The following is a 27,506-nucleotide window of genomic DNA, read 5'->3' as shown; positions in this document are numbered from 1 at the left end:
ACGATCTAATTGACGCTCACTGCCAGTCAGTTTACTCAGTTATGAGGGACGCTACGCCGCTCGATGCGATAGTTATCTTGGGCGACTTCAATTTGCCAGATATCTCGTGGAAATCTGCCCACAGCGGTTTCCTCTACCCTGATTCTGAAAACTTTACAATCATAGTGCTGCAGCAACTATAGTTCTTGACAACTATAGTGCTGCAATGCTTCATCAAGTTAATCATGTCGTCAACGAGAACTACCGTTCGTTAGACCTCTGCTTCGTGAGCTCACAGGACAAGGCCCCATACGTCTCAGTGGCTCCATGTCCATGTTAATCAAGAGAGTTCCACACCATCCTCCTCTAATCGTCTGTATAGAAGATAAACTCCTTCAGGACTTCGATGAATGTCCAGCGGCTATCTCATATAACTTCCGTAAAGCTGATCAAAAAAGCATCAATGATTTGTTGTCTAGTATTGACTGGGCAAACACACTAGATCCCGACGACGTCGAAGCCGCTGCGCAGACCTTCACTCATGTCCTGATATATGCTATCGATCGACATGTACCGAAAAGTAGTCTCCGCAGTACATCTCATCCCTCTTGGCGCACGAATGAGCTACGCAGGCTGAAATCATACAAAAGAGTAGCATGAAGACGATTCACGAAATTTCGTACGCTTTCACTAAAACTCCACTACACGAGGATAAACAATTTATACAGGCAAGTCAGGCGGTATCAACGCAGTATTCAACGAAGATTGAAGCATCACCCGAAATCTTTCTGGAATTACGTAAACGAGCAACGCAAAGAGTCCGGGCTCCCATCATCAATGGAATACAACGGGGAAGTTGCTGCCACTCCTCAGGATACATGCCGTTTCTTTTCCAAGAAGTTTGCAAGTGTTTTCACCAATGAGGTATTGAGCGCGGACCGTATTACCCTAGCAGCCAACAACGTTCCAATATATGGTCAAACGCTGGATCTTTAATAAAATAAATAAAATGTTTGTCGAATAAACGAATTTGAAAGATCGGAAACACTAAAAATTTGTTTCCAGAAACCTTTCGACGAGACTGTGATCGTAACATAGAAGATGAAAAACACTCTAATTTCGCTGGTTCATTTTCCGTTTAGATGTTTATTATCGTTTCATACATTGTACACAATAAATATATTATGTAAATATAATATCTTTACATAATGATTTATTCTGCGTTTGCTTCTTTATTTTTCTAATTCTTTGTTTGCTTCACTTATTGAACTTTTACACACATGTATATATTTTAATAGCTTTTTTTCAATGATTCCTATTGTAGACGTACGCTTGGTTTTTAGACATTATCTCTTTGCTTTTTGTTGTTGATCATTTTTGCTTACAATTTGCTACGAAACATTCTACTCTCGGCTTTCATCTACGGTGCACAGTCCGGCGGTACGTTTGTCCAACCATTTATGCCAGTAGACTAATGCTTCGCTCCACTCCAGCTTCGTTTGCGGAGAGCGCTTACCTACTACAGCTACCTGACTGTTTAACAGGGCAGCCACGGATGGCCTCCGCATTGGCTGCCTTACAGAATTAAGAAAAAACTGAAAAAGCAACAGAAATGCATGCGCATTGAATTGATGCTGGGTTTGCATGGCTTGGTTTAATCTGCCTGCTTCTACAGTCGGTCATTCTGCCTTAAAATAATGATTATTTTAATTTTAACGATAGCTTAATGAGCAACTGATAGTTGGGCAACGCCACAGTGATTTCAGCTCAACAATGGACCGGAATGGAATCCTTTTCTTGATAGTTTGGATTGTAGAACTATGCCTTAACGGGAATACAATACGGAAATCATTGATATGTTGACTTACATTGCAGAAAGAAGAAAATAAAGAATAGCAGTAGAACTTTTGAGCGTAAGAAAATAATTATCTGCGGAATTGGTTAGTTCAGCGCATCGAAAATAGACGGTTTGGGTGTTCTGAACTAAGTTGGTACATCAACGAGGAATGTTTGATTCGATTGAAAAGCAATAGAAACAGCATTTTGAATTTTCAACTCAAATAGTTTACTTAAGCTTTGTCAATGCCAGTCTTAATTTAAATATATAATATTGTTGATATTTATTACGAGAGTTTCATAATAATTATAACTACTCGTACACTAGTATTTAACCACTGTACACTTTCTTCAAATTAAGTTTTCAGCGAAAAAACTAACGACTATAAACATTAAAAAAACGAACGTCTTTTTTCAATGTACTGGAGGTTAAGTGTAATAAATAGAGTTCGGCTAACTAAATTTGATATATCTCACAGTTTGACGAATAACAGCTCATTGGCCTCGCTTAGATCCTCTATCTGTCTGTTTCCTGAATTGGGCAAAGTGTTTACTGCGTTTCCGCCAAGTAACAAAAAATTTACATAAGTTTTGTAAAAAAAAATCTGCAGCACAATGTTGTATTTGTTGCTAATACAAGATCTAGTACAATTTATTCAATTAGGCTATCAGTTAGTTTAGCTAATAATCAATGTTTTTGCTTTAAGAATAATCCGTTTAATTGCGTTTTTTTTCTTCGTTCTCTTGGGAGACGTAGCCGGAACTAATAAAACAGACCCTAATGCAACGGAGGACTTTGTAATTTAATATATGCTAGTTATTCTGTTTCTTTTATTTCATCATTTTGGGAGAGTTAGTATTGGTTTTTGGGAAAGGGGCCTTGTGGTGGGGGGCATTCTACGAAATCTTCTCATCTTAGGCTACACTGTCGTACGGTGGAGGCATACTGTAAGCGATCGGTTGCACATTGTTCACCAGGGTGGAGTTCTGTTTGCTGCTTTGAACGCCTCCGCCTCCCTGTGATAGGTTTACCGCTCCGCTGCTACTGTTACCACTTCTGCCCTGTTCAGCGGCCGAGGCCGCCGCCGCCGCCGCTGCCCGCATTTCCGCAAATGACGCTCTGCGATAGGAAACAATCGTTCGATTAGATGGTTTACACCGCTTAACCAAGCAGAGTGGGGTTGTACGAATTTAATTTTTGGGTTAGAAATTAGGATAAAGGGTGAACAGTTTTACATGCATCTATAATGGGAAGTCTTCTCTATTCCAAAGCATCTACAAGTAATAAAAATACAAATAAAAAATGTCCTATTTGCTTTTAATATTTAACGAAAACTCCGAAGTATTTTTTGAATATTGTTCAACAGAAATAAAAAAGCATAAAAAAGTTCTTCAGTGATGGAAAATCTTTCACGGTTTATGGTATAACCGGAAAATCTTTGGTTCGTCAGATTTATTTTTTCCTCAAGGGAGATTTCTAATAATCTCAGCTTTGTAGACTGATGATCGTACTAAACTTGCTGGTTCGCCGATACGGTGGATACGGTACTCACAGAGAAGGACTGCTGCGTAAAGTACGACATGAATGTATATTAAGGTTTTCCAGAATAAATGGACAATTCGCTCTCTACTCTAGGTTAGCATGTCACCGAGAACTAACGTGTATTTAAAAAATGGACTGATTAAAGTAATTTTTCATTCAATTACACTGTCACCTGATGGTGAATACACTTATGCAGCAACAATCGTAGCAACCATGTTGTGTACAGACAAAAATTGGACAGTGTTATCAATTGATTTACTCAACAGCAGCTACGCTTGATGCTTTGTGCTCTACCCGGAAGCGAAGTTGCACATCATAAGGCACTACGTGTCTGTTGGATATAGCCGACTCGACGTTTACAACATTATATCCTCTCCCTTATGGTAAGGCAACCGTCGAACAAGAACCTTCTTTCGCTGGCGCAACCGCAAAGTGCAAGAACGGAAGAAAGAGGAAGACTGTGAGCAAATATATAAAGTGGTCTCATCATTTCGCACCTTTCGGCCGAGAGGTCAGAGGAACTGGTCAAACGGTGAAGGGGCACTTGGCCAAAATGGACATTTTTATGTCGAAGCCGCCTCGATCAAGAAGTATCACACGAAGGAGGATGTAGGTAGTATCCAGTCAACCCTCCCAACGTTCCCCAGCTGAGACCGATCGAAAATTTTAGGACGAACCTCAGGCCAATAATTTCGTGGCCAGTACAGAGAAGTTGCTGAACGCCAAAGTCATGACGGAGCTAAAGAATATGCCGACATACATCTTTTCATCGGCCCTGGCTAAAGGTCCCGAACAACTGCCATAAGGTCGCCCGACAGTTTTAAATAAGTTAGCCGGGTACTTTTTGAAGTAAGAAAATAACATCGTTGAAGTAGATGAGGAAGACCAAAGGCCCAAAATGGCTGCCTTGTGGGATTTTTAGGTAGTAGAAGATAGCAGCGTTACGAAAACGCAATACTTCCCCTCCCATTCTCTCGATTGTAAACAAAGATTTTGGACAAAACTAATCGACCTGTTGTTTTTTAAAGTTAAGATGTTACCTAGAATAAAATTACGGCCTTTAAAAATAGCCCGTCTTGCTACTTTTCAGTCATCTCTAGTAACTTTGTCCCCGGAATACGTGAAAAAATTGAGAGAAACCGATAATTTCAAGGACAGTATTCCTGGACTAAAATCTAATGTTACAACAACCGTTCCGGAACGATTGAACTGTTCAAAACCTGTATACTTCTCCCACTCCGTCCAGCTTCTGAATTTTAGAAAACGCTGCTGGACGGTATGGCTTCTGCGACAGCCATCAACATTCATTAAACCACACTACAGTGAACCAAACGGCATCGCAGAGCCGATAGTTTGCTGTTCAGCCTAAAGCGACAAACAGAATTCCCATGGGTTTACTGTCAAATTGACGCTGACGGATGCGTTGACGCAGTATTCTATTTGGGACTTAACAGACGAATGAAGTAGAAACTTCTTAACAATTTCAAAAATTAACTCATGCTTTTCCAGTCCGCTCTGGTTCAAAGGTTTATCACTATCTGCGATTCACAGGGCCTGGGAGGAGAAATGGCTTTGAATCCTGTTGTAATTGGTTTTGATTGTAGCTTGGTTCGATCCGCGGATCCTCCAGCTTGAATAAAAAGGGGTGATGACCCTCCCTTGCCTCATTTTCCGCTCTTTTTCTTTCACGCGTGGTCCCAATCCTACGGGTGGACCGCGAAACCGTATCCCGTGCTGTAAAGTCGTTTAAAGAGATCCAGTGTTGAGCTGACAGCAGAAGAAAAGCGAAGACGACCAACCCCATGAAGGTAAGGGTAAGGTGATGGATTACTTCAAGCATAATTCAATCGTTTCGATTCGGAACGTGACCAAGAAGGTCAATTTTTCTGTCTGGTTCGTCCAGCAGACAATGAAGCGGTCTGGATTTCATGTCTTCAAGATAAGGAAGGCGTCTAACCGAACCCATAAACAACCAAATGACAATAGTTTCGTTTTTTTCCGTTTTTTAAATGAAAAGGGGAGTGGTCCCAGGATGCTCTCCTGCGGTACGCAGATATATTGCAGAATGAGTCAGAATACTCGGACGCGATCGTCGGTCGGTCAACGGTGTGGAAACTTCCAATTTCTCAAGGCTTGTAAAGAGGATACCGTGGTCAATTCGACCACAAACGACTTTCAGATCCGTGTACACATTGCATAAGACTCGTGGATATTGAAATATTTGGGGAAAATCCAATACTGGTCTGCAGAGACGCAGTGACAATAGCTAGTCCCAAACAACGCATCATTCATGGTTTTCTTGAGCACAATGGACGCTCTTTCAAGCCGCACCGTTATGTTTTGCGGCTGATGTATATTTTAATTTTCTAATGGTATTTTCGACACGACAATGCTATTTACGATAGCTTATAAGCAAATCCTCTTTCAAGCAATCTTCTCTTTTCTAAGAATTTACAATTGACCAGAACTTCGTCGCTTCCTTCCATTCGCAGAGACGAATGGAATTGTACAGAAGACGATTGTAGACTCGAAAATCGCTACCAGCACGGCTAAAGATTAGCTTCGTAGTTTTACAGCGAGATTTTTTGATGTGAGGTTTGCACGTCGACGAAGTAACTCAACCAGAAACGGCAATTAAAACACCGCGAAATTCTCTGCTACTCTCGTTGGGGCTTCTTAACTGCTGTAGCAAGTAAATTTTCTCGTCGAACCAGGTTAATCATAATCAAAGCTCGTATCTGCCATAGCAGCAAAAAAATTGTGCATTTTGGTTTGAAGCCCACGCACGCTCCGGTAGTGGATTAGCAGCGGCTTAAACTATACCGCCTATGGACACATAGTTGACGTAAAAACCAATTTCACCAAAATCTACTTTTTCGTTACAACACATGCTTTACTATATAATACACAAAATACAGATAAAAATAAACATGTTTTGTTTGAAAAGATTGCGGCAATAACGGAAAAACCATTTGACGTAGGTGCTACTTCTATGCAATAATGACGTCTCTCCCTACAGTTTGCAATCCATACAAAGAAACATCCACAGTAGAACAAATTTTCCGTTATACACTTGCCTGTGTATCACCTTAGAATTCGTGAAGTCATAACTATCAACAGGTTGAATCTTGAATTAGAATTCTTAATATTAACCCTTCTAAATGTCTACATCATTTTCAGCATCCGAAAATTTGCTAAAATTGCCGTAACTTTTTTATCTTTCAAAAGTTTTTCATTAAATTTGGGAATCTTCGCGAAAATCTTTTCTACTTTCATAATATCTACAAATCATAGCCATATGTCACATGGTTCCGGAGTTATTCCGGTGTTCCTTGGGGGACCGCGACATAGCGTTTTTAGATAATATGGCTAATTATTTGAAATTTGTTGGAAACATGCTAAATTTTTTTAACCAATCATCGATTTTGGTCATATCAGTTACTTTGCTGCAGTTACAAGCCATGTGTGTGCCATGCGGATCCGAATGTTGTTTTTCAAACTCGTCATCACTAAACCATTTCTTACAAAGTTCGCGGTTCTTAATTAACAAACTTAATAAGATTTTCTGCCGAAAGTTTATTATATTAACCATCGTCAGTTTTACGCCTCATACGGACGTAAACAGTTGGATGGAATAATTATGAAGATTCAACAATCTAAGTGCTGGTATGTTCCATTTTCCAATTTTTTTGTTATTAAAGTTTTTATTATTTTCTACAAATTAGGATCCAAAGACAAAAACTATTTGTTCAACATATAATATAATCAGGGTGGCAACTTAATTGGTGATTTCAAATTCCTGGTGTTTTCCCGGTTTCCCTGGATGATTTTGGAAAAATTCCTGGTCGGTGAATATAGCTTAAAATTAGCTACAAGAATAGAAAAGTTTTTTATTTGTGTGGAATATTATGCTGGAAAGTTTATCGATTTAGCGGTTCCCTTTTTACTAAATACGAAAGCGTAAAAATAGAAATTTATATTTGCTGCACTGAAAAGGCTTGGAATCACCCGTTTCATTTATAAGTTACCTTAATCCAGTACGATTAAAAGTAATTTCGCACTTCGATTGAAAACTACTCAGATCATTCTGTAGCTCGAACTGAAAGCTTTCTATTCAATTTGGTAAAATTCAAAATTGTGGAATGTGGCCACAGATTATTTTACATACCCTTACCCAGCGAAGTTACCTTAAGTTACCTCTTTTGGCCACTTGGCTCAATTGGCATGGCCGCATGTAGCTCCAAATACTGTAACTATTCGAGGTCCAAGGAGCTCACGCGGCCGTGATGAGATGGAAACGAATACACAATGAAAACAACCGTTGCCTGATTCCAAACACGGCAAAATCCAGGATTAGAGGAAGAAAGGACTGCCGCCAATAGACATATCCGCTTAATAAAAGTGGACATGTAGAAAGTTTTTACCGCCTTAGGGGTGTGCACCAATGCGAGAATGTCGCTCACGGGAAGAGCTGGCCAATAACTAATCGACCGTACAGACAAGCTTAACCGTTGAACTGTACATTTAAATAACTATTCTGAGTCTCAAATACCGCAGGTCAACCAAATCAGCAGCGCATGACGCCCACACTACGCAGCATCGATCGTATCAGCTACTAGGTGCTGTTGTTAGTTTAAATTGAAGCAGCACTCAAATATATAAAGTCTTGCAGAGCACCAGGAAAATTGTGCATGTCAACCGAGATGCTGAAAGCTTACCCAGTATTGTCACCGCCAATGTTGCATCAGCTCTTCAGCAATGTCTGGAACCAAGAAGGGAACCGGCGTTACAAACGCACGAGGCCCTGTGCAGATTAAACAGTGAGGCTTTTTTTGGATTAAAAGGCCGCTCTAACAATCTTAATGATCATCTTTTGAGGTAGGCTCCGATTGCTCTATCACAGTTTACGGACTGCTTATGGCCATTGATGGAGTTGAGCTAGATAGTTGAAATCTTGTGCCTTAAGTCGGTACTACATGGTTAATAAAATCAACGTACTTTAAGGATTTGGGCTCTAGGAAAGAAATTTTGCCTAGAGAAGTTATGCCTAGATAAAGCAAGCGCCCCGTAATTGCAGGGCAGGTGCGCTGAACTTTCAAGTTCAGAGTTACAAAAGCGGCAGGTTCCGGAATTATCCGATATTCTTTAAACGATCAAAAGCGGGATAGTGTCCAGTTAGGAGTCCCGTGATTGTTCACTACGAGTTAAGTTGAGTAGTTTTTTAGCTACTGCAGGATTTGGGTAGATAAACTGTTTAACTGTTTAGTCTACAACCCTGTATTTGATTTCAACGGAATGCTTTCTTAACAGCATAGTCTAGGCGGTTTCTGAAGCTTAGCCTGACACCAATCAGTATAGGGGAAGAAATAGCATGTGAATAGTGAATGATATAGCGACTGTTTTTGTGGGGTTTATATTAGGCCCGTTTTGTAAGCATTATAATAGGGTGGTGTTGCTTGAATCTAGCTCATTGAGAGTGGTGAATTGCGTTTTGAAAAAGAGCCGCAATAATTAAAATGAACGACGTGTAATCGAAAGCTCCTTCAATATCAAGGAAAGCACAAAGTGCCGTCTCCTGATATTTAAGTGATTTTCTGTGAAAAACCTGATTTAATCCACCTAGTGGTGAAGGGAACCTTTGTTATACCGTCTTACTTGCAATTTGAGATAGAAATCGACACGTTTGGTTTACATGAAATTTTTGGAAATTGAATAAGTTTACAAAATTTGAAACAAATAGAAGCACTTATAAATTTTGATAGTTTCTTTTCTCATGAAATTGCTGAGTAAGTTGTTACTAATGAGGGTAAGTGCAAGTAAAAGTAAATTGTAAGATGAAATAGTATTCTTTAACATATACATTGCGTAGTAAAGGTCTAGTTAATAGGTTTTTGAACTATGCATAATTTCCTGTAACGCCATTCTATTTGATTCACAACAATAAAGTTTTCTTGAATAAATTTCATCAATTTTTATGAACCTTCGGTTACTCACGTTGTTGTATTTTGTACACCATATGTAGGTTTTTGAATGCCATATTGTTATATAGTTACAAATCGTATATTACGTATATACTAACGTATATTCTTCAATAAACTTGTTATGAGCAAAATGTCAGAATTATTCAATGCATTATTACTTTAAATTGTTAGGAAAATAGATTAGCATAAACCGACATCACAGAAACGAAGCAAGTAGCATGTGAGGTGTACCACAGTTGGCCCCGACTGGAATTTTCTTTCGTTTCTTCATATGGAAAAATGGTGTCTGTGTGCAGCAAAACTACCAGCAAATGTAAAATGTTTAAAATGTATCCGTCTGTTGGTAGTCGAGTGATTCGGGGTCAAAATCAGGGTATTTTTTATAATCAAAGTTCTACAGTTCGTAAACAAGGAAACATAGAGGTATACTATGTTCAGCAAAGTTGTGTATTTTTATAATTTATACAACTTTGTAATACATGAAAAAGTCATACAACAATTACAAAAAGAGCTAAAATAGAAAAACTGATTTTTCAAATTCATATACAATAAATAAGATCTCTTCGTTGAAGAGATAGAAGGTTACTGTCTTCATCAAAATTTCTTGTAATAATATGCTCTAAAACTTTGCAGAACACATCAATGTGTTATATTGAAACTGAAGGAAAATATTTTTTTTATTTCACTTTCAGGGGGATTAATCAAAAATCAAATTCTACCAGACGATAGAGCTTTCAATTTCAAGAAACTCTTCCAAAGGTTCGATAAACCTAAAACCAAGTTTTCCTAGTCAAAACTCTAGTGCGCACGTTTTCTTTGGTTTTGGGCTATTGTGCGCGCGAGTAACTGTGTTATAAAAGTTGGCGCGAGTGTTCGAGGGTTAATATCTTTTGACCGGTAAAATCAATTGTTATGAAATTTTGCATATATATTCGTAGTGTGAAAACCTCTCGTTTGATATTAAAATAATTGAAATTAGGTAAATTATCTTGGTTAAAATCATTATAAATTATTGTTAATTTTGGTGTGGTGTATTGAATTACTCATAACTTTCAAATTAACCATCCAATCAAAAAACCATTCAATAGTGATCTATCCGGCTATATTACCTGCCAAATGAAACTAATAGCGCATAAATCGGTTTGGCCATCTCTGAGAAACAGGCGATCATTTGAACCTAGTCAAAACTGGTTTTTTAAGCATAACTTTTAAACCACTTGTTTGTTTTCAATAAAAATTGGCGTGAAGTTTAGCAATAGTAAGAGCTTTTATTTGGTACTAAGCTCGATGAAATCGGTTATGTGGTTCCGGAGAAAATCGTGTCACGTAATTTTCACATTTTTGCTTATAACTTTTAAACTAAAAGTCAGACCACGAAACCATTTAATAGTGATATACTAGATAAAAATACCTTTAAAATAAAAGTTATAGCAGACGAATCGGTTCAGCCATCTCCGAGAAATAGGCGATTGAAAATTGAAGCGCACACACATACACACATACACACACACACACACACACACAGACATTGCTCATTCGTCGAACCTGATCGATTGGTATATGTGACACGGCCCTCCGGGCCTCAGATCGACTTCGTGTTTTTCGACCAATTCCTAAACCTTTGTTATATTGTATAACAAAGGTAAAAAGTGGGTATAATGCCATCCGGACCTGAAGATTTCATTGGTTCAAAAGATATAAGTGCCCATTTGATCGAAACCTCCGTAAGCAATCGGCGCACAAGCTGAGCCGTGTCGTTTGGCACTTTCATCGATTTTTTCTTGGCACTACACTCTGCATTTAAATAAAAGAGAAAAGGAAACAATGGAAATCATGTAAATATATTCTGAATAGCCAATTTTGTTGTTTACAGCCAAGGATTGAGATTTTTTAACATTTTTCTCTAGTCATCACCAAGCGCAAGGCTCCTCCAAAGTGCGATCGCAAGGGTTTGCCGGTCTAAACGCCGGCTCTGATGGAACCTATCTGAATGTGGGAACTAGGGCGGTATCATGGTGCACTGTATCACTCATAAAGTGCTTTGAAAGGTGATCCTCAATCGAATCCAGAAAAAAACGATACTACTCTTCGATAGTGCACTCTAAAATGATACTACCTGTAAATAGGTCGAATTTGGCTAAAACTTAGTTGACACTACTCAATATGCCCTTAAAGTGTATAAACTCAAATTTTGGGTAAAAATTTAACCAATTTTGGCTACTTGCTACCAATAATTGAATTATTCTCTGTGATAAATAACGCACTTTTAAGTTCCTACTACCAATTTTGTGGTTGAAGAACTACTCAAAATCTGAGTTTGTACACTTTAAGGGCATTTTAAGTAGTTTTAACCAAGTTTTAGCTACCAACCAATTTACGGATAAACTCATTTAAGCAAGCTAGATTCTGTGCCGGCCAATCATGTGTGGATCGGATCACGAAGGTTGTCTTCTTATAGTGCTTGTTGAGTTAAAAAAAAGCATTCGACTGACTAAATCACGAAAATATCTGGGGCGCACTAAGGCGTAGAGGAGTTCCTGGTAAGCTAGTCTATCTTATCGACGCTCATTATGAGGCCTCCAGCCGGGTTGCTGCAGGAGTGAGACAGGGTTACATACTTTCACCGCAACTGATCTTCGTCGTTATTGACGAAATTTTAATTGGAGCCATTGACAGTAAACTTAACTGAGGTTTGCCCTGGAACCCTTTGACAAATGAGCAATTGACAATTGACCTCGATTTGGCCGACGACATTATCTTTCTCTCTCAACTAAGACTGATATTATAGAAACATGAACCAGGCCAGCGCACAGTCTGGTCTGCCACCATTTGCAACCTTGGGAAATATTTAAGCTCAAAGTACTGATAAATCATTGCTAAACTTGGCCCAATATAAAAGACTTCGAAATAGGGTTACCAACCTGATTCATATTGCAAAAAAGAACTATCTCTCTGAAAGCGTGGCTTCTTTAAATAATAGCAAAACTATTTGGAATAAACTGAGAAATATTGATGTTCATAAACGTGCTCAAAATAATTATCAGTTTGATCACACTTCTGATGAAATCAATGATCATTTCAGCTCAAACTTCACTCGTGATAATTCTACTTTACCTGTACCTCCTCTTAATGAAAACGGTTTTAACTTCTCTGTTATTACTGAACATGAAATTTTTTCAGCTATGAATTCAATTCAATCGGATTCAGTGTGTGTGGACAGTATTCCTCTAAGGTTTCTTGTATTTCCCTTCTTAGCACCTCAGTTTTGCTACCTTTTCAATCTCTGCTTGAACTCTTGCAAATTTCCGAAGTCATGGAAGTTTGTGAAAGTTATTCCAATTCGGAAAAAATCCCGCAATTCTACCCTGTCGAACTTGCGCCCTATTAGCATTTTAAGCGTTCTTTCCAAAGTGCTTGAAAAAATTTTAAAGCAACAAATCGTCCACTTCATACAGTCCAATGATTTATTAAACGTTTTTCAATCTGGATTTAGATCAGGTCATAATACCACAACGGCATTCATGAAGATTCATGACGATATTCACAAGGAGATCGATAAAAGAGGATTGGCGCTTCTATTGTTAATAGACTTTTCTAAGGCTTTCGATCGAGTGTCCCATAATAAGCTACTTACTAAACTGTCACATCAGTATAGTTTTTCTAATAAAGCTGTAAAATTGATGCAATCCTATTTATCAAACAGAACTCAAATTGTATCTACTGGTGAGGACTTATCTCAACCTGTTGATATTGTGAGTGGAGTGCCCCAAGGATCTGTTCTTGGACCTATTCTGTTCTCAATGTACATTAATGATCTACCTTCTGTCCTGCATTACTGTCACATACATATGTTCGCTGATGATGTCCAGATCTATATTTTCTCAACTGAACTCGAAATAAATGAAATTGCACGCTGCTTAAACGCTGACTTAGAAAGAGTTTTCGTATGGTCCCAGCGCAACCTACTTATTATTATTGTCTACCTACCTACGAATTATTGAAGACAAGCCCTCTGTGTGGCTCGGTAACATCTCAATAGAATTTGTTCAAAAAGTTGTCAATCTAGGATTTGTTCTTACAGATGATCTTGAATGGAATCAACAAGTTGACCAAATTTGTGGTAAAGTATACGGAAGTCTACGCCAACTAAGAAGGCCTTCTTGTATGCTGCGACAAGATGTTAAACTTAAACTGTTTAAGTCATTGATCTTGCCTCATTTTATTTATGGAACCGAGTTTCTTTTAAATGCATCTGCTAGGTCCAAAGATCGTTTGAGGGTAGCCTTGAATAGTTGCGTTAGATATATTTACAACTTATCGCGTTCTTCACGAGTTTCGCATCTCCAAAAGCATTTGCTAGGTTGTTCCTTTCATGATTTCCTAAAACTACGCGTCTGTTTATGTTTATTTAAAATAATTAAGTTTTCCTCTCCTAAGTACTTATTTGAAAAGCTACAACCATGTCGTAGTTTAAGAACAAGAAGTTACATTATACCGCGACATAACACAGCTCATTACGGAAACACTATTTATATAAGGGGTATTGCCATCTGGAACTTGCTTCCACCAGAAATAAAAAATAATCGTACTGTAGTTGGATTTCGACGTGATTGTGTTGCTTACTTCAACGGGGGGAATCAGCAAAACTAATTGTAATAGTATTAGGTAATAGTTAATAAGTAATTTGAAATTAATCCAGATAGTTGAAATTATCCATTGAATCTAAATTGTAGTAATTTATAAGGAATGTGCCTTACGCTACAAATTTATCAATCAATAAATAAATAAGCTCAAAGTAGTACTATTTTTCATCAAAAATGCTCAAAATCTCCGAAACTGCAGAAAATCACTTGTAATAATGTTCAACAAAAACGTTGATTTTAGCAAGATAAACAACTTTCTAGAACACTATGCACACGTAAAAGTTGACCAGAATAAGTCAGGGTTTAAAAACTGTTTTAAAGGGTTTGTGCACGAATAACGCTTCATAGATAATTTCCATGAAGAGATACAAGTATGGTGTCTTTGACAACCATACGTCACCCGGGTTTTCCAGGTGAAATAAAATTCCTGGTCTTTTCCTGGTTGAGTTACCACCCTGTATAATGTAATGGCAGAGCAAAACTGACGTAGTGTTCCGATAGAAATTTAATCTCCAAAATGAGCAAAATGACTCATGATTTCCGGTTTCTGGCTTATGTTTTATGAAAATACACCGTGAATAATAAACATGATATCACAAACTTCTTGCAGTACACCACAACGCAAGATCATGAACTATTACTCATGATTTTGTGCTGCCTGATATGGCAGTTTAGTCATGATTTGACAGCAATTCAAACCCCTTTGCAAAACAAGCAGTTCCTTGGAGCACCACTTTGAGGAGGGTGCCGTTTCAGCTACATTAAAAAAACTGCAGCATTGTTAATATCAAACTTTCCTCCTTCTCCTTTACAACATAGAGCCGGGAGGGCTCGTCAACCCGGTCGAGCCATCTAGCACGTTGGGTCCCTCTATTCCTAATTCCGAAGGGGATCTTGAAGAGAAAATATTTCACTGCACAGTCGTCCGGCATTATTTGGACGTACTCTCCTGGCTTTTGCCAGATGTACTTTGAGAATCTCTCCAAGTTGTGCCTGCAGTTCATCGGTCAGGTTCATTCGGAGCATGGAAAATAATCTTTTTCGTCAGAATCTTTAGAATGCCTGCAGGAATCTTCGATCTTAGTATTCGACGGATTGCGATACTTTTACTATTTGTTTTATGGTTAGTAGCGATTGACGTGGAATAAAAAGCAAAATTGAATAGATAGGACGTAAAAATTAATTCCAAACGTGGATATACTAGTATAGTAGAGTGCGTCAAATAATCTTGTAATTTTGATGTCGTTACAAATGCAATATCTATCCCAAGAAATCTCTCTTATTTTTACGACTAAATTCTAGGGGCGCCATTTTGAGGATTTTCGTGGAGCGACAAATTGGCTAGTGCCGGCTCCTGATTTTATTCATGGTATCGGAATTAGATTTCTATCCGTGTGAGTGCTACTGTTACAGGGAATACAGCTGATATGAGCTACGAACGTTGCAGCCTAGTTTTTACGCCAAACTATGCATCAAAACGACTTCACCATCAATTCGTTCAATCGATCGTTCATCAAAACGACTGATTATTCGCAAAAACTGACGGAGGCGTTTTTCAGATAAAATAAACTTGCATTGAATTACAAAACCTTGTCGGCCCATTTCTTATGAATAATCTTCATTGAAATGACAGATTATTTAGTTGAAAATGTTAACAGATACAGTTATTTATCCTAAAACAATATAAACGCGTTTTCCCAACAACGATGGTAATGGTTGTTACGTCAACTATGCATCCATGGGCAGTATAATAGATAATAGCTAGCCCTTCAAGTGTCCCATACATGATATTTTCAAATTCTGTTTGGCTGAGACGATACAGTTAAATGAGCAAAATTGAAGCAAGTTTACAGTGTCATAAGCCTGGTGTCTGGCCGTAAAGGTATCGAGAAGTTGAGTGTATGCTTTAAAATTCTGATCTAAAATTCGGACAAAAGCATTACGGTGTAGACTAAGAAAACAACTAATGACACAGGAAATGTTTTTTTTGACGCCATAAAAAATACATAATTACAATACAAACTGCAAATCAAAGTTAAAAACTACACTAAAATTTTCGTTTTTTTTCCTAAAACGGAAAATACTACACAACAAACTACTAGGTACAAGTGAGAAAAAAAACGAAACTAAGCTGCAAAAGCTAGATGAAAAACCTACATGTATTATTCCTAACGGGCAGTTTGAGTAAAACTTTTCGCACTATATTCACTTTTAATTCTTCGCTAATTTTTTTTGTTACGTGTTTATGGTTCTCAAGTTGCGTGTTTTTTTTGTGAGTGTGTGTGTTAATATGATTCGTCATTTTGTGGCGTTCTACGTTTCGTGATTTTTTTGTTTGTTTGTTTGTTCTGTGTGTTCATTTTTCTTTTATGTTCAATTAAAACATTTCAACATTTTTATTACTTTCCCACCTTCGGGTTGTGAGTGAGTGTGTGTGTGTGGTTTGTGATGTGTGTTGGTATTACTTAATTCCGCTGTATCGCTGTAACGTTACACGATCGTTTGAACTTCTTTTGCTAATGCAGTTACTTAACAGTAAGACGCCAGATTCGCAGTACCGCAGTACTGGCTTAACAAGTAATGAAATGTATTTTTTTGAGTCTGTGTAGTTGTCTTAGCTAGTAATGATCATGTTTACTAAGCTTTCCTTTGGTTGGCGATTTCTCGTGGGCTCGTTACTCATGTTCATATCCTCTCTATGTTCCATTTGGTTAGAATGATTGCTTTGCTTCAACAGTGGGATATCTTTACTTTAACTTGTTCTCTTACTGAAAACTCTAATGTTGCATACTGTATTGTTTGTGTGTTAGTTGATGCTTTTGAGCGTTTGTCATTCACTTTTTTTTTCTGTATTTTTATAAAGTTCGAGTCCGGTTTCTGTGTGTGTTTTGGGCAGGAATAGAGTAAAACGTAGTGTTGTTGTAGTTCAAATGTCTGAGTAGTTTTGTCGTGAGATTCAAAAATTCGAGCAATAACGCAATGCGATGCCTCTAATGGTTAGTTTGATTTGGGTTAGTCTAGTAACTAGCGATTTATGTTGGACGCCATACATCGGGATCCTCCATTAAGGTCGAATGCTGATCAGTAGACGGTACACCTTGTACCGGGGACATCGCATTAGGCGATGCCATCGCAGCCATATCCTCGCGAGTACCCCTGTGTAGATCCCGAAAAAGTTGGGTTTTGTGAACATTTTTTTTTAATGATTGTTAGCATGAGAAGGAAGTAGAAATGAGATTGTTAAAAAATTGTTAATTTGTGAGAAGGCGCGTTGCTTCCTTATGAAAGGTGTTCAAACCGCAAACTTTTTAAATCATCCAATGGAAAGGTACTTACTTTTTGCCGAGCGCCATCATACCGTAGATCATTCCTGTGAGGAATATGAGTCCACATCCGAATAAGCTTCCCAAACCCAAGCATAGGATTACAGGTGGAATGGCAATTCTGTAAACCGAATATATTTCCTAAATCTATTTTAGAAGTAATAGTCTTAAAACTTACACGCAATAAAGAGCCGCTCGATTCCAGTACGGTCGCTGATCGGCTTTTTCCGCAATCTGCTGAACGTAGTCGATGAAAATGAAGCAGAATGGTGCTTCTATTGCAAGAACCACAAAACCGGCCAGTATCTGCAGGATGCCGCCCACAAGACACCCGATGTCGCCGAGTAAAATTCCGATACAGTTATACAGTCCGAAAAGAACGGCGACTAAAAATGTGATTAAACAAAAATAAAGAAAAGCTGTTATTGAAGTAAAAAAAAGGAGCAAAGCTTTGGGCTTAAACATCTTTCTAAGACTTGACCCTTCTTTATTGATAGACTTCGTAGCCGGTTGTTAGAGTACAGGACAATTACGGACCTAGTGCAATGGTCCTATTGACTCTATCTAACAAGTATCGTCGAGCCGAGATTCGGACATACGACGATTGGCTTGTTAGATCGGCATCGTACTTCGAAGCTAACTGGTGAAAGGCGGTTGAAGTAAATCAGTTGTAGGCGAATTAAAAAAATTCGTAGTAGAACATCCCAAAAGCGTTTCATCGAATTTTGAAGTCGTTTGGAGGAAAATTTCCAAAGTTATAAAATTTTAAGTGTTTGTTTCTATAGCGGAGCTTGATTAACGCTGCCGCCTTGGGTTTTTCAAGTGCTGCCAGCCAGATAAGATTGAATTAGTTTTGTAAATGATAACTCAGATCAATCGATTATTATTTACTGTTTAGCCAGAAGTTTTGCATTTATTGACAAATATTTTATGGTTTGAACAAGTTTTTAAGCCAATAAACGTATATCGGTTGTCAACTGGTGTGTAGTTTCCAGTCTGTTATCTAAAGTTCCTCAAAAATCTACAAAATGTGGTACCTATCACCAAAGGATGTGTGATTGTGATTTGATGGTTTAATTCTTTAGAGAACTACAAATTAGAAGAAACTGATACACAAGATGCAGGCATTTGGAAAGTATAATCTCGACCTCATCTAACAAAGTTATAAATTTGCGTAACAAACTGTTGAACGTTTGAAAAATGCTAGCTTTGCTATGTTTTTACTTAATTAGATCGAAAATAATCCTAATATATAAAAATAAACGCCATAACTCCGGAACACCTGGACCGTTCTTCACCAAACTTGGCATACGTATTCCTTGGTCCAAATAGAAAAAATGGCTGTTTTTTTTCTTGCATTCGGACCGATAACAGATGTACATTTGGCTGGGAGATCATGGGGGGAGTCTGAAAGGTCGGAATCGGGATCGAACATTCACAAGGGGGGTCAAAATAAGCAAAACTGGCTTTGTATCTCTATCACTATAGGAAGTTTCGGAGAAAACATGTATATTGTTGGCCGTGGGACAAAACGGAAGGAGTTGACAAGGGGGAGTCGTCCAAATGATAAAAAAGCTTTTTTTCTTGCATTATTGTAGTTTCAGAAATGGAAACAGATGTGCAACTGGATATAACACAAAAGTGGCGCAACCACTGACAAGAGAAGTTCAGATCGAAATATATAAAAGTGTATGTTTGTTTGTGCATGTATGCAGGCTTCATTCTAGGTTTTTTGCTCAGTAGATGCTCATTTGACTACAGCGCCTCAACTACACAGAATTCGAAAAAGTAGTGTAAAGGGCAATTGTAGAGCTAATCATTATCTACATTATTGTTGAAGAAAGTATAGTTCTATCTTGCGGCGCTATGGGGCTGCTATCCCGTTGGTAGCCAAATGAGCGCTCTTTTTGCTACCAACGGGGTAGCAGCCCCATAGTGCCGTAAATACGAAAGATAGAACTATACTTTCTTCAACAATAATGTAAATATCAATTAGCTCTACAATTGCCCTTTACGCTACTTTTTCGAATTCTGTGTAGTTGAGGCGCTGTTGTCAAATGAGCATCTACTGAGCAAAACAACGAGAATGAAGCCTGCATGCATGTATGTATTTATAAAAGTGTAATGTAAGTGAATCGAATGTACGTAGGTTGCGTACCATCGTAGTGAGTCGCGTAACTGCAGGTATAAAATAAACACCACACTGGTCGGTAGCCTCTTAACCAGCAACTTCTATTCCTACCTCTTCGTGATACCAGTCGGAATACGAGAACCCTTAGCGGAGATTCGCGAACAGCTTGAGTCCCGCAAATTTGGCACTGCAGCTCTGCAGGAAATCTTTCGCAAATAAGAGAAGGTTTGGGAGACACGCAATGGAAAAGCTCCAGCATAATGGCATTTCCAACGAACTAGAAACGGCCTTTATAGTGTTGAGCAGAATGCAGTATCGCCTTATGATTGGAAGACGATTAGCGTGAGAATGTGTCTATAGAGGAATTATAAAGGGCCGTTTCTTGAATTTCAGCATTTTCAGCGTGCACTATTCATACGACGGTAGACCCGAAGTCGAGAAGGAAATGTTCTAGACGCGGCTGGAGACAACTTGGAACAAAGCATAAAGTTTCAAAAGGCTTTACGGGGGCACCCGCAACTGCGCAAATTTTTATTATCCGACAGTTCTTGACGAGAGTACGTCGTACCCGTGCATCACATCCTTATTGACTTTAAAGCAGTGTACGATATAGTCGATCGTGAACTTTTGACAGCTAATGCACTAACACGATTTTTCAAACAAACTAACGAAATTGATCAGAGCACCTTCGAATAATGCGTTTTATTCGCATCTCGGTGACACGCGAGTCCTTTCCATACGCGGTAGGGGTTGATACAAGGTGACGGCTTATCCTGCAGGCTATTCAACATCGCACTTCAGAACTGACGTGCGGGAATCGAAACGAAAGACACGGTTTTCACCAAAATTAGACAACTTCTAGGCTTTCAAGTTTACTTTGATGTCATATCCAGGGACTTTGCGACGGTGGAGGCAGTCTACACTAGACTGAAAACGGAGTCAAGGAGGATTGCCTAAAAATAAATGAGTTGCGGACTAAGTGCATTAAGGGAGTGGTTCAAACGAGACAAACGTGCGCCGTTCGAAGCTGACCATATACAAAACCCTTATTAGATCGATAATTATTTATGGGATAGCTGGTGATGCTGGTCACGCTAACAGGCATGGGTAAAACACCGAACCAAGCGTATACGGTGGGCACCATTGCCTAAAACCACTCAACAAGCTTAATTTCGTATTGCACGCCATTCCCATACTTGCAAATAAACACGAAGTTTAGGAAGCATTACACCGGTGGCGTTAGATTTGAAATATTTTCAGCCCTCGGTTAGTACATTTCCGAGTGTTAACTGATGTCGGAATCCACCGTAGGCGAGTATTTTCAAGCTTGCAAAAACACGCATGGAGGCGCTTCATACTTATTCCAATTGGCCATGTGAGTGAAAGAAATAGAAAAGGGAATACGAAAACCTAATGCTATAGCAAAAAGACACGAGTTCACGCTGATCGTCTAGCATCCGAGAAACTTTTACAAAGTAGAAACACGCAATTCCGAGTGTTTCCGAAGTGTTAAAGCCCGGTGTGTAAAAGACAACATTGAAACGGCTCGCGGTTGCTTTTCCACAGCGTATGGGTTATTTCTCAGGCACGGCAACAGCGTACCGTCTCAAATAAACTTCGTGTTGGTTTTTAAATACGGCACGCAGTTTGGTTCAGTTTTTAGACATGCCTGCACGCTGGTACGCGCACTTGACGTGTACGAGGCTGAGGGTTGACAGAGTACACACTGAAAGCGGTGTAGCGTCAGCGTAGGAATTACGAGATACAGGCACTGCTTTGAGAGATTCCCATTGTACATGTTGCGAAAGTCGGTGGGTTATGGTATGCCGGACACGTCATAAGGATGCCGGACAACAGTGCGACGAAACGGTTTACTTCAACAATCCCATTGGCATCAGGAATTGAGCTGCTCAACGTACAAGATGGCTCGACTTGGCCGAAACTGATTTGTGCTTTTTTGAGAGACCTGGGAAATTGGCGACTGGTAGCCCAAGATCGAGTTGAATGAAAACAATTGCTTGACACAGTACGAGCCTCTATGTTGCTGACGGCGACGCTTCCCGTACATAGCACAGTGGTCCAAAAGGGTGTAAAGTGGAATTCTTTTCCTAATATCTTTTGCTTTTAAGGCTTGTTCGCGACAACATTTGGACACCCCTAAACACACACAGCTTCGAAAATACATTAATAATGAGTGAAATATTTTGCAGAGTGGTAGACGTATGTCTAGTCTTTTTGAAAATATAACAGTTGTTTATATTACAAGCGCTCAGCATAAAATGGCGTCGAAAGAAGAGCAGGTGCGAAAAGCAATTGTGTGCGGTCGCAATGAACATCCGGATCTCTCGTTAAGAAAACTTGCCAAAAAGCTTGGATTTCCTCCAAGCACTGTTCACAGTGTTTTAAAATCGTTCGATACACGCTTGACAACAGCTAGGAAGAAGGGAAGTGGAATAAGGGGGGAAAGGGGGGTGGGCTGTAATCGCAAGGTTGTCGAGTCTGTCTTGACAAGCGAGTGGTCGTGGGTTCGAATCTTAGTATTCGGCCATTCGATGTTAAGTGACTTTAGCATGGGTTTATTCTCGGGCCCCTCCATATCCTTCCTACTGCATTCTGCATTTACTAACAATGAAAGCCTCTTGCCAGGGCAAGTTATAAGAGTTGGTACTTGCTTGAGGAGTGCAAAGAAGCATCTTGTTCAAGGGCAAATTATAGCTTGTTCCGCTTCCTGGTTCTAGGAATGAGATTGGTAATACATAAGTAGTTAAGAAACACATACATACACACCCTCAATCTGTGCTAAACTCTGCTTTACCGACCATGAAGCCTTTAGCCGGGGCTGATTATAAGAATGATACTTGCTCGAGGTGCGAATGAAGCCTCTTGTCCAAGGACAAATTATAACTAGTCTCCGCACTTCCTGGCTTTAGAGCTAGATTGGTTGAAAAGTAGTAAGAAGCGTAGAGGGGAAAAGGGTGAAAACACACCGACACTTTAAGCACGGATAAATAAGCACACTCTATAGCGATACTGCAATAACAACGAAGTGCGGAACAACACCTGGATAAGATCACAATAGATCAAAATGCTGGTCGTAGTGATAATATCCACACAAAAAAAAGTGGAACAAAAACGGATCTGAGGAACCACCACAAGGATGCGAAGGTAAAACAAATGTTACGGAGGAGATCAGATCTTTCTGTACGTACCATTGCTCGTAAAATAAAAATGTCGCCAACATTGTGCACATCGTGCACACTTCTAAGCAGTGACAAGGCATGAAGTCTTTCAAGGTGAGGACTGAGCCAAACCGTAATGATTAGCAAAATACGACTTTAGGACAAAGAAGAAAGCCAAGTTCCCCAAAAAATATTTAGTATGGCATATGCAGCTGTGGTTGAGCAAGCAAAAGTTACATCTCTACTGGAACGGTTAACAAGGAAATATACCGTGAAGAATGCCTGCAGAAACGATTATTACCGTTCCTACACAGCCTTGATGTACCCTCGCTCTTTTGGCCTGATTTGGCATCCTGTCACTACGCCAAAGATGTTTTGGAATGGTATGATGCTAATGGAGTCCATATTGTACCAAAGGAGGCGAATCCTAACTGTCCAGAGTTACGCCCCATCGAGCGGTATTGGGCTTTGGTGAAGAGAGAGCTGTCCCAGCACAAACAACAAGCAACAACTATAGATACATTTCGAAAATTTTGGACAAACGCAGCTAAATTGGTTGCCAACAAGCCTGCACTGACCCTCATGGCAAGGGTAAACTCCAAAGTTCACCAATTTTTCATACAGACCAAATAAGTAATGTTAATTTGTTTGATAATTATTAATGATGCACACATAAATGATATAAGTGATTAAACTTCTAGCAAATTTATTTTATTGCAAAATCGAGGTGTCCAGATTTTGTCGCGAACAAGTCCTATTTTATCATTTATAGTCTTCAGCACTTTTGTCCGTATGAATATCCCCCTTAATCTAAAAGTGTCAAAAGTTAGTCATCGCTTACGATAATAAAAATAAGAGAATAGCTTTTTTATGTCAGGGAATATAGACATAGTTTCTTATGCAAAGTTGTAAATAATGTAAAAACAAGCAACTTTGCTGAAGAAATAAAATTACTAGCTATATCGAGTGCTGAACTATAGAGCATATTCTTTGAAACTTCTTTAAAAATTAGTTTTTTATACTTAGCTTTTGTTAGTTGCATTTTACAAGAACACATTGTTCTAGGGAAATATCGAAGCACTCAAAACACACGTTTTTGTAGAAGATCGCAAATCTCATGGACCTTTACTTGCAAAGTTATCGCATATTCAAGATTTAAATTTCCATAGCTTCACGAGCCCATGGAGTAAAATAGGGCCATGGTAAAATGGGTGGGGCACCAAGAGCGCTCTCTGCGCACCACTCAGTGTGAACTGGGACTGCGCCGTAAATACATAAGATAGAGCAATACATAGTTCAACAATCTTATGGATAATAATTGACTCTATAAACGCCCAATACATAACATGTTTGAATTTTGCTTGTTTGAGGTGTTACAGTTAAATGAGCAAAAGAGGTGCACTGAGCGCCGGACAGCCCTGCTTAGGAACTTTTGAAAAATTACGCGAGATTTGTTAAATGAAGTCAAGTTTAAATAACCTACACATCTGTATCCTGTATATATTTTTTATCAGTTTCTTAAAGTTTTTAGTTTCATTAAGAGTTAAACCATTAGGCAACAATTACACATCTTCTAATGATTGGCAATGATTTCGCATTTTGACAATTTTTGAATGACTTGAAACTAGTATGCAGTCGACGAAGAAGTTGCACGAGCTTGGTTACAACCATGGTTAAGCCGAAAAAATAAAACTATTCTGAGTTATTAGTGCTATAGCACTGATTTCCGCGAAAATGTCGATAGCACCATTCGTTGTGATAGATTGATTTTGAGGTATATTGACGGATTTCACGCCAACTCGACCAAAGGTTGACACGACTCTCTCAGAATTCAATGAAACTGTGTGTGTGTGTGTGTGTGTGTGTGTGTGTGTGTGTGTGTGTGTGTGTGTGTGTGTGTGTGTGTGTGTGTGTGTGTGTGTGTGTGTGTGTGTGTGTGTGTGTGTGTGTGTGTGTGTGTGTGTGTGTGTGTGTGTGTGTGTGTGTGTGTGTGTGTGTGTGTGTGTGTGTGTGTGTGTGTGTGTGTGTGTATAGAGTTCATTTAAATAAGCAACTTTGCATGTTTAGTCTTTCCAAAATTTATCTAGACTAACTCTTGGAAAGGGCTTAAATTTCTGAATTTTCATAAAAAAATACTGAAAAACATTATCATGAATTTCTACACTGAAAAAAAAAGCATTTTAGAAATTAAAAATCGATTTTCCAAAAAACGCCATCTCAGAAATTGTCGAAATTTTTTTTTTGAAGATAGCTTATAATGTGGCCTACAAATCTTCCATACATCGCAAGATGGTCAAATAGAAGGGAAAAATGTTTTCTTAATGTATAAATGTTCCAATGTTTTTGTAAAAGGAGAGCAAACTACACAGATGGTTTGTTTAACTATCGTCCCTGCCTTTGAAGCAAGGTAATCACGAAGAAAATGTATGGGGAAATTTGATCTCGCAACTTTCCGTTATTTAATTAATTACTACATCTATTATAAATCGATATGTGGTCAAATCATCAAAATATATTTATAATAGGCTTAGCTACTAACGTCAAAAAAATTTAAAATTTCAATTAATATATATTTGAATCGTTCTAGCGATATCTGCGGGTCCGATGAATTGGTTTACTTTTTTCTTGTTATTTCTAATTCAAACTGACCAAAACTGAGACGTCAAGTAATTAACACTTTTTTTTATCAACTAATCTAACCAACAAATGAATTTAACTTAAATATCAAATCGAATTGATCTTCTTTCGTTAGTAGTTTTTTTCTAGCAAAAGAATACATTTTTAGTTTGTGACGCAATAAATAAATGCCTAAATTATTATTTTATCAGGATTCCAGATATCTGACCAACTAGGTATGATTCATTCGTTCAGTCCAGACACAAACACGACTGATGTGATGAGCATTTCAGCACATTTTACGTTCAACTGTTGATGACCTTATCTTATCAGCCTCTAAGAAAGGCTTAAAACGGTTTCAATCGAAACGTAGTCAGAAATAAGAACAGCAGTATATTTGAAAACCTTCATGAATGTCCTATTTTCTATATTGGCTCTAGAATATGTGAATAAATTTGTACATTTTAGCAGTTTCTAGGAGTTTGCTCCAAAAATATTATGTAATGCCTTTGGCACATATTTATCACTTTACTTTTCTAATTCCTTAACATTCTGCTTCGTGTAAAGGGTAGCAGTAAAACATACATCCCATGTTTTGCTTCGTAGTACATTGCATACTACACACTACACAGTAGGATGCAGTGATAAGAATCGTGCCGAGTGCTAGCGGCAATTTTAAAAATAAACTTCCATGTCTCTTAAAACAATAAGCATTCTCGGTAGGCATTTTAGAGCGAGAGAAACCGTAGGCAAACTGTCACTGTCGAGCACTAAATCGAAGTTGATTGCTTTGCAACTAGGCGTTGTTATTTTCTTCCAACTAATAAATATCGGCTAAACGTAGTGCAGCTGACATCGGATTCAATTTGTCACTTGAAGCAATAAAACATCATTAATTTGTTACGTTATGCCAGCCAGCAAAACCCGCTCGCCAGTTATGGAGTTCCGTACTTTTCGTTCTTTATCCACTTCGCTGCCACATATACAAGCTACACTTGGCCCACTGATGTTGGCTCACGCTTCGTCGTCTAGCCCCAATTTCGTTTTCATATTCAATATTCTCTTCCACGAATTTACCAGTACACTGACCCTCCCCGTTACCGGGATATCACCGATACACGGCAAACTTACAGAATCCACCCACAATGCCGACCGCACGTCCACCGTACTTCAGATGCCACGGCACGTCATCCCGTGGTACGTTGTCCTGACCGGGACGGGCCATCAGGCCGGCAAGCCGCTCGGCGAAGGACTGTAGAAAAAGAAGAAAATAAAGAATGCGCACTTAAGATGCTGTGTAAGAAAATCATCCATTCTCCATGTTTGCCAAATCTACACACAACAAGCGAAAAGCCTGCACCCCATCTCATCCCAACTACCCCCGTTCCACGTTCACGCCCGTTGTTCAGCCATCCCAAGGGAAATTCAATGGAAGCAGAAATCGATTGACTCTTACCATTGCTTCTTACGGTGCAGAGGGTAAAAATCGAACTCGTATCCCGTTGTCAGCTTCTTCTGGTGATATTTCAGATCTTAATTTGACTACTTGCACCACTGAACGTATTTTTTTGCACTATTTCTGTTAAAAAGTGAAAAGAGACGGTTTTTAGATAGGCGATGATAACCAGTTTTACAGCATAGCACAACGACGAAAGCACACAAAATACTGCTATCCGCACAGGTATCGCGAAATATTATGCTGCGCTGCGAGCGAATGCGATGATGTTTCGAATGTTTCGCACCAGAGTATTTTGCCGCTGTTACGTTGGCAGCGAAAATCGATTGACAGTGACAGCCAGACAGCAACAGCTAAAGAAGCAAACCTTTGAATTGGTCCTATGAACTAAATGAAGATAGAATTAACATAAGGGCGAATGTCGCAAGCGTAAACAAACCGAGTGAGGGTTGATTTTCCTATGCTGGTCCAGCAAAAAGTAACTCTCACTCGTTTTGTTTACATTTGCGACATTTTGCGCCCTTTTGTTAATTCTATCTAGAAATATGTACCAATCATTTTTATTTTAAACATTTTCAGGAAATCAAGCATTGCAAAGTACATTTTTTGTAACCTAAATTTTCTATCGCAGCCCGGCTTCCGGCGAAAAACCACGCGTAGAACAAAAAGCATAAAATTAGGGACCAGTTTCATTTCAAGTGAGTGAATCTCGTCCCCTGCATGTCCCACGTATCTCATAGGTCTCTAACAGTTTCCATCCCTTTTACACTACTAGAAATTAAGAAATTCACTCGTGATAAAACTCAGCAACCTATCGCC

The 27,506-nt window shown here is 38.8% G+C and overlaps 1 protein-coding gene across 1 annotated transcript; it reads right to left on the bottom strand.

Moving 5' to 3' along the window:
• Positions 1-1,104: 1,104 nt before the first annotated feature.
• On the bottom strand, positions 1,105-26,949 carry LOC128734440 (calcium channel flower). Its single transcript, XM_053828642.1, has 5 exons — positions 26,688-26,949; positions 26,363-26,483; positions 17,484-17,691; positions 17,319-17,426; positions 1,105-2,935 (listed from the first exon to the last, which is right to left on the bottom strand). Exons 1-5 carry the CDS (start codon positions 26,688-26,690, stop codon positions 2,731-2,733), a joined length of 645 nt encoding a protein of 214 aa, XP_053684617.1. The 5' UTR covers positions 26,691-26,949; the 3' UTR covers positions 1,105-2,730.
• Between the last annotated feature and the right edge of the window lie 557 nt (positions 26,950-27,506).

This window comes from Sabethes cyaneus, chromosome 2 (genome assembly GCF_943734655.1).
Source record: "Sabethes cyaneus chromosome 2, idSabCyanKW18_F2, whole genome shotgun sequence".
Classification (NCBI taxonomy): Eukaryota; Metazoa; Arthropoda; class Insecta; order Diptera; family Culicidae; genus Sabethes; species Sabethes cyaneus.
Note: the sequence above shows the minus strand (reverse complement) of the source record. Positions and strands in the feature narration are given on the sequence as shown.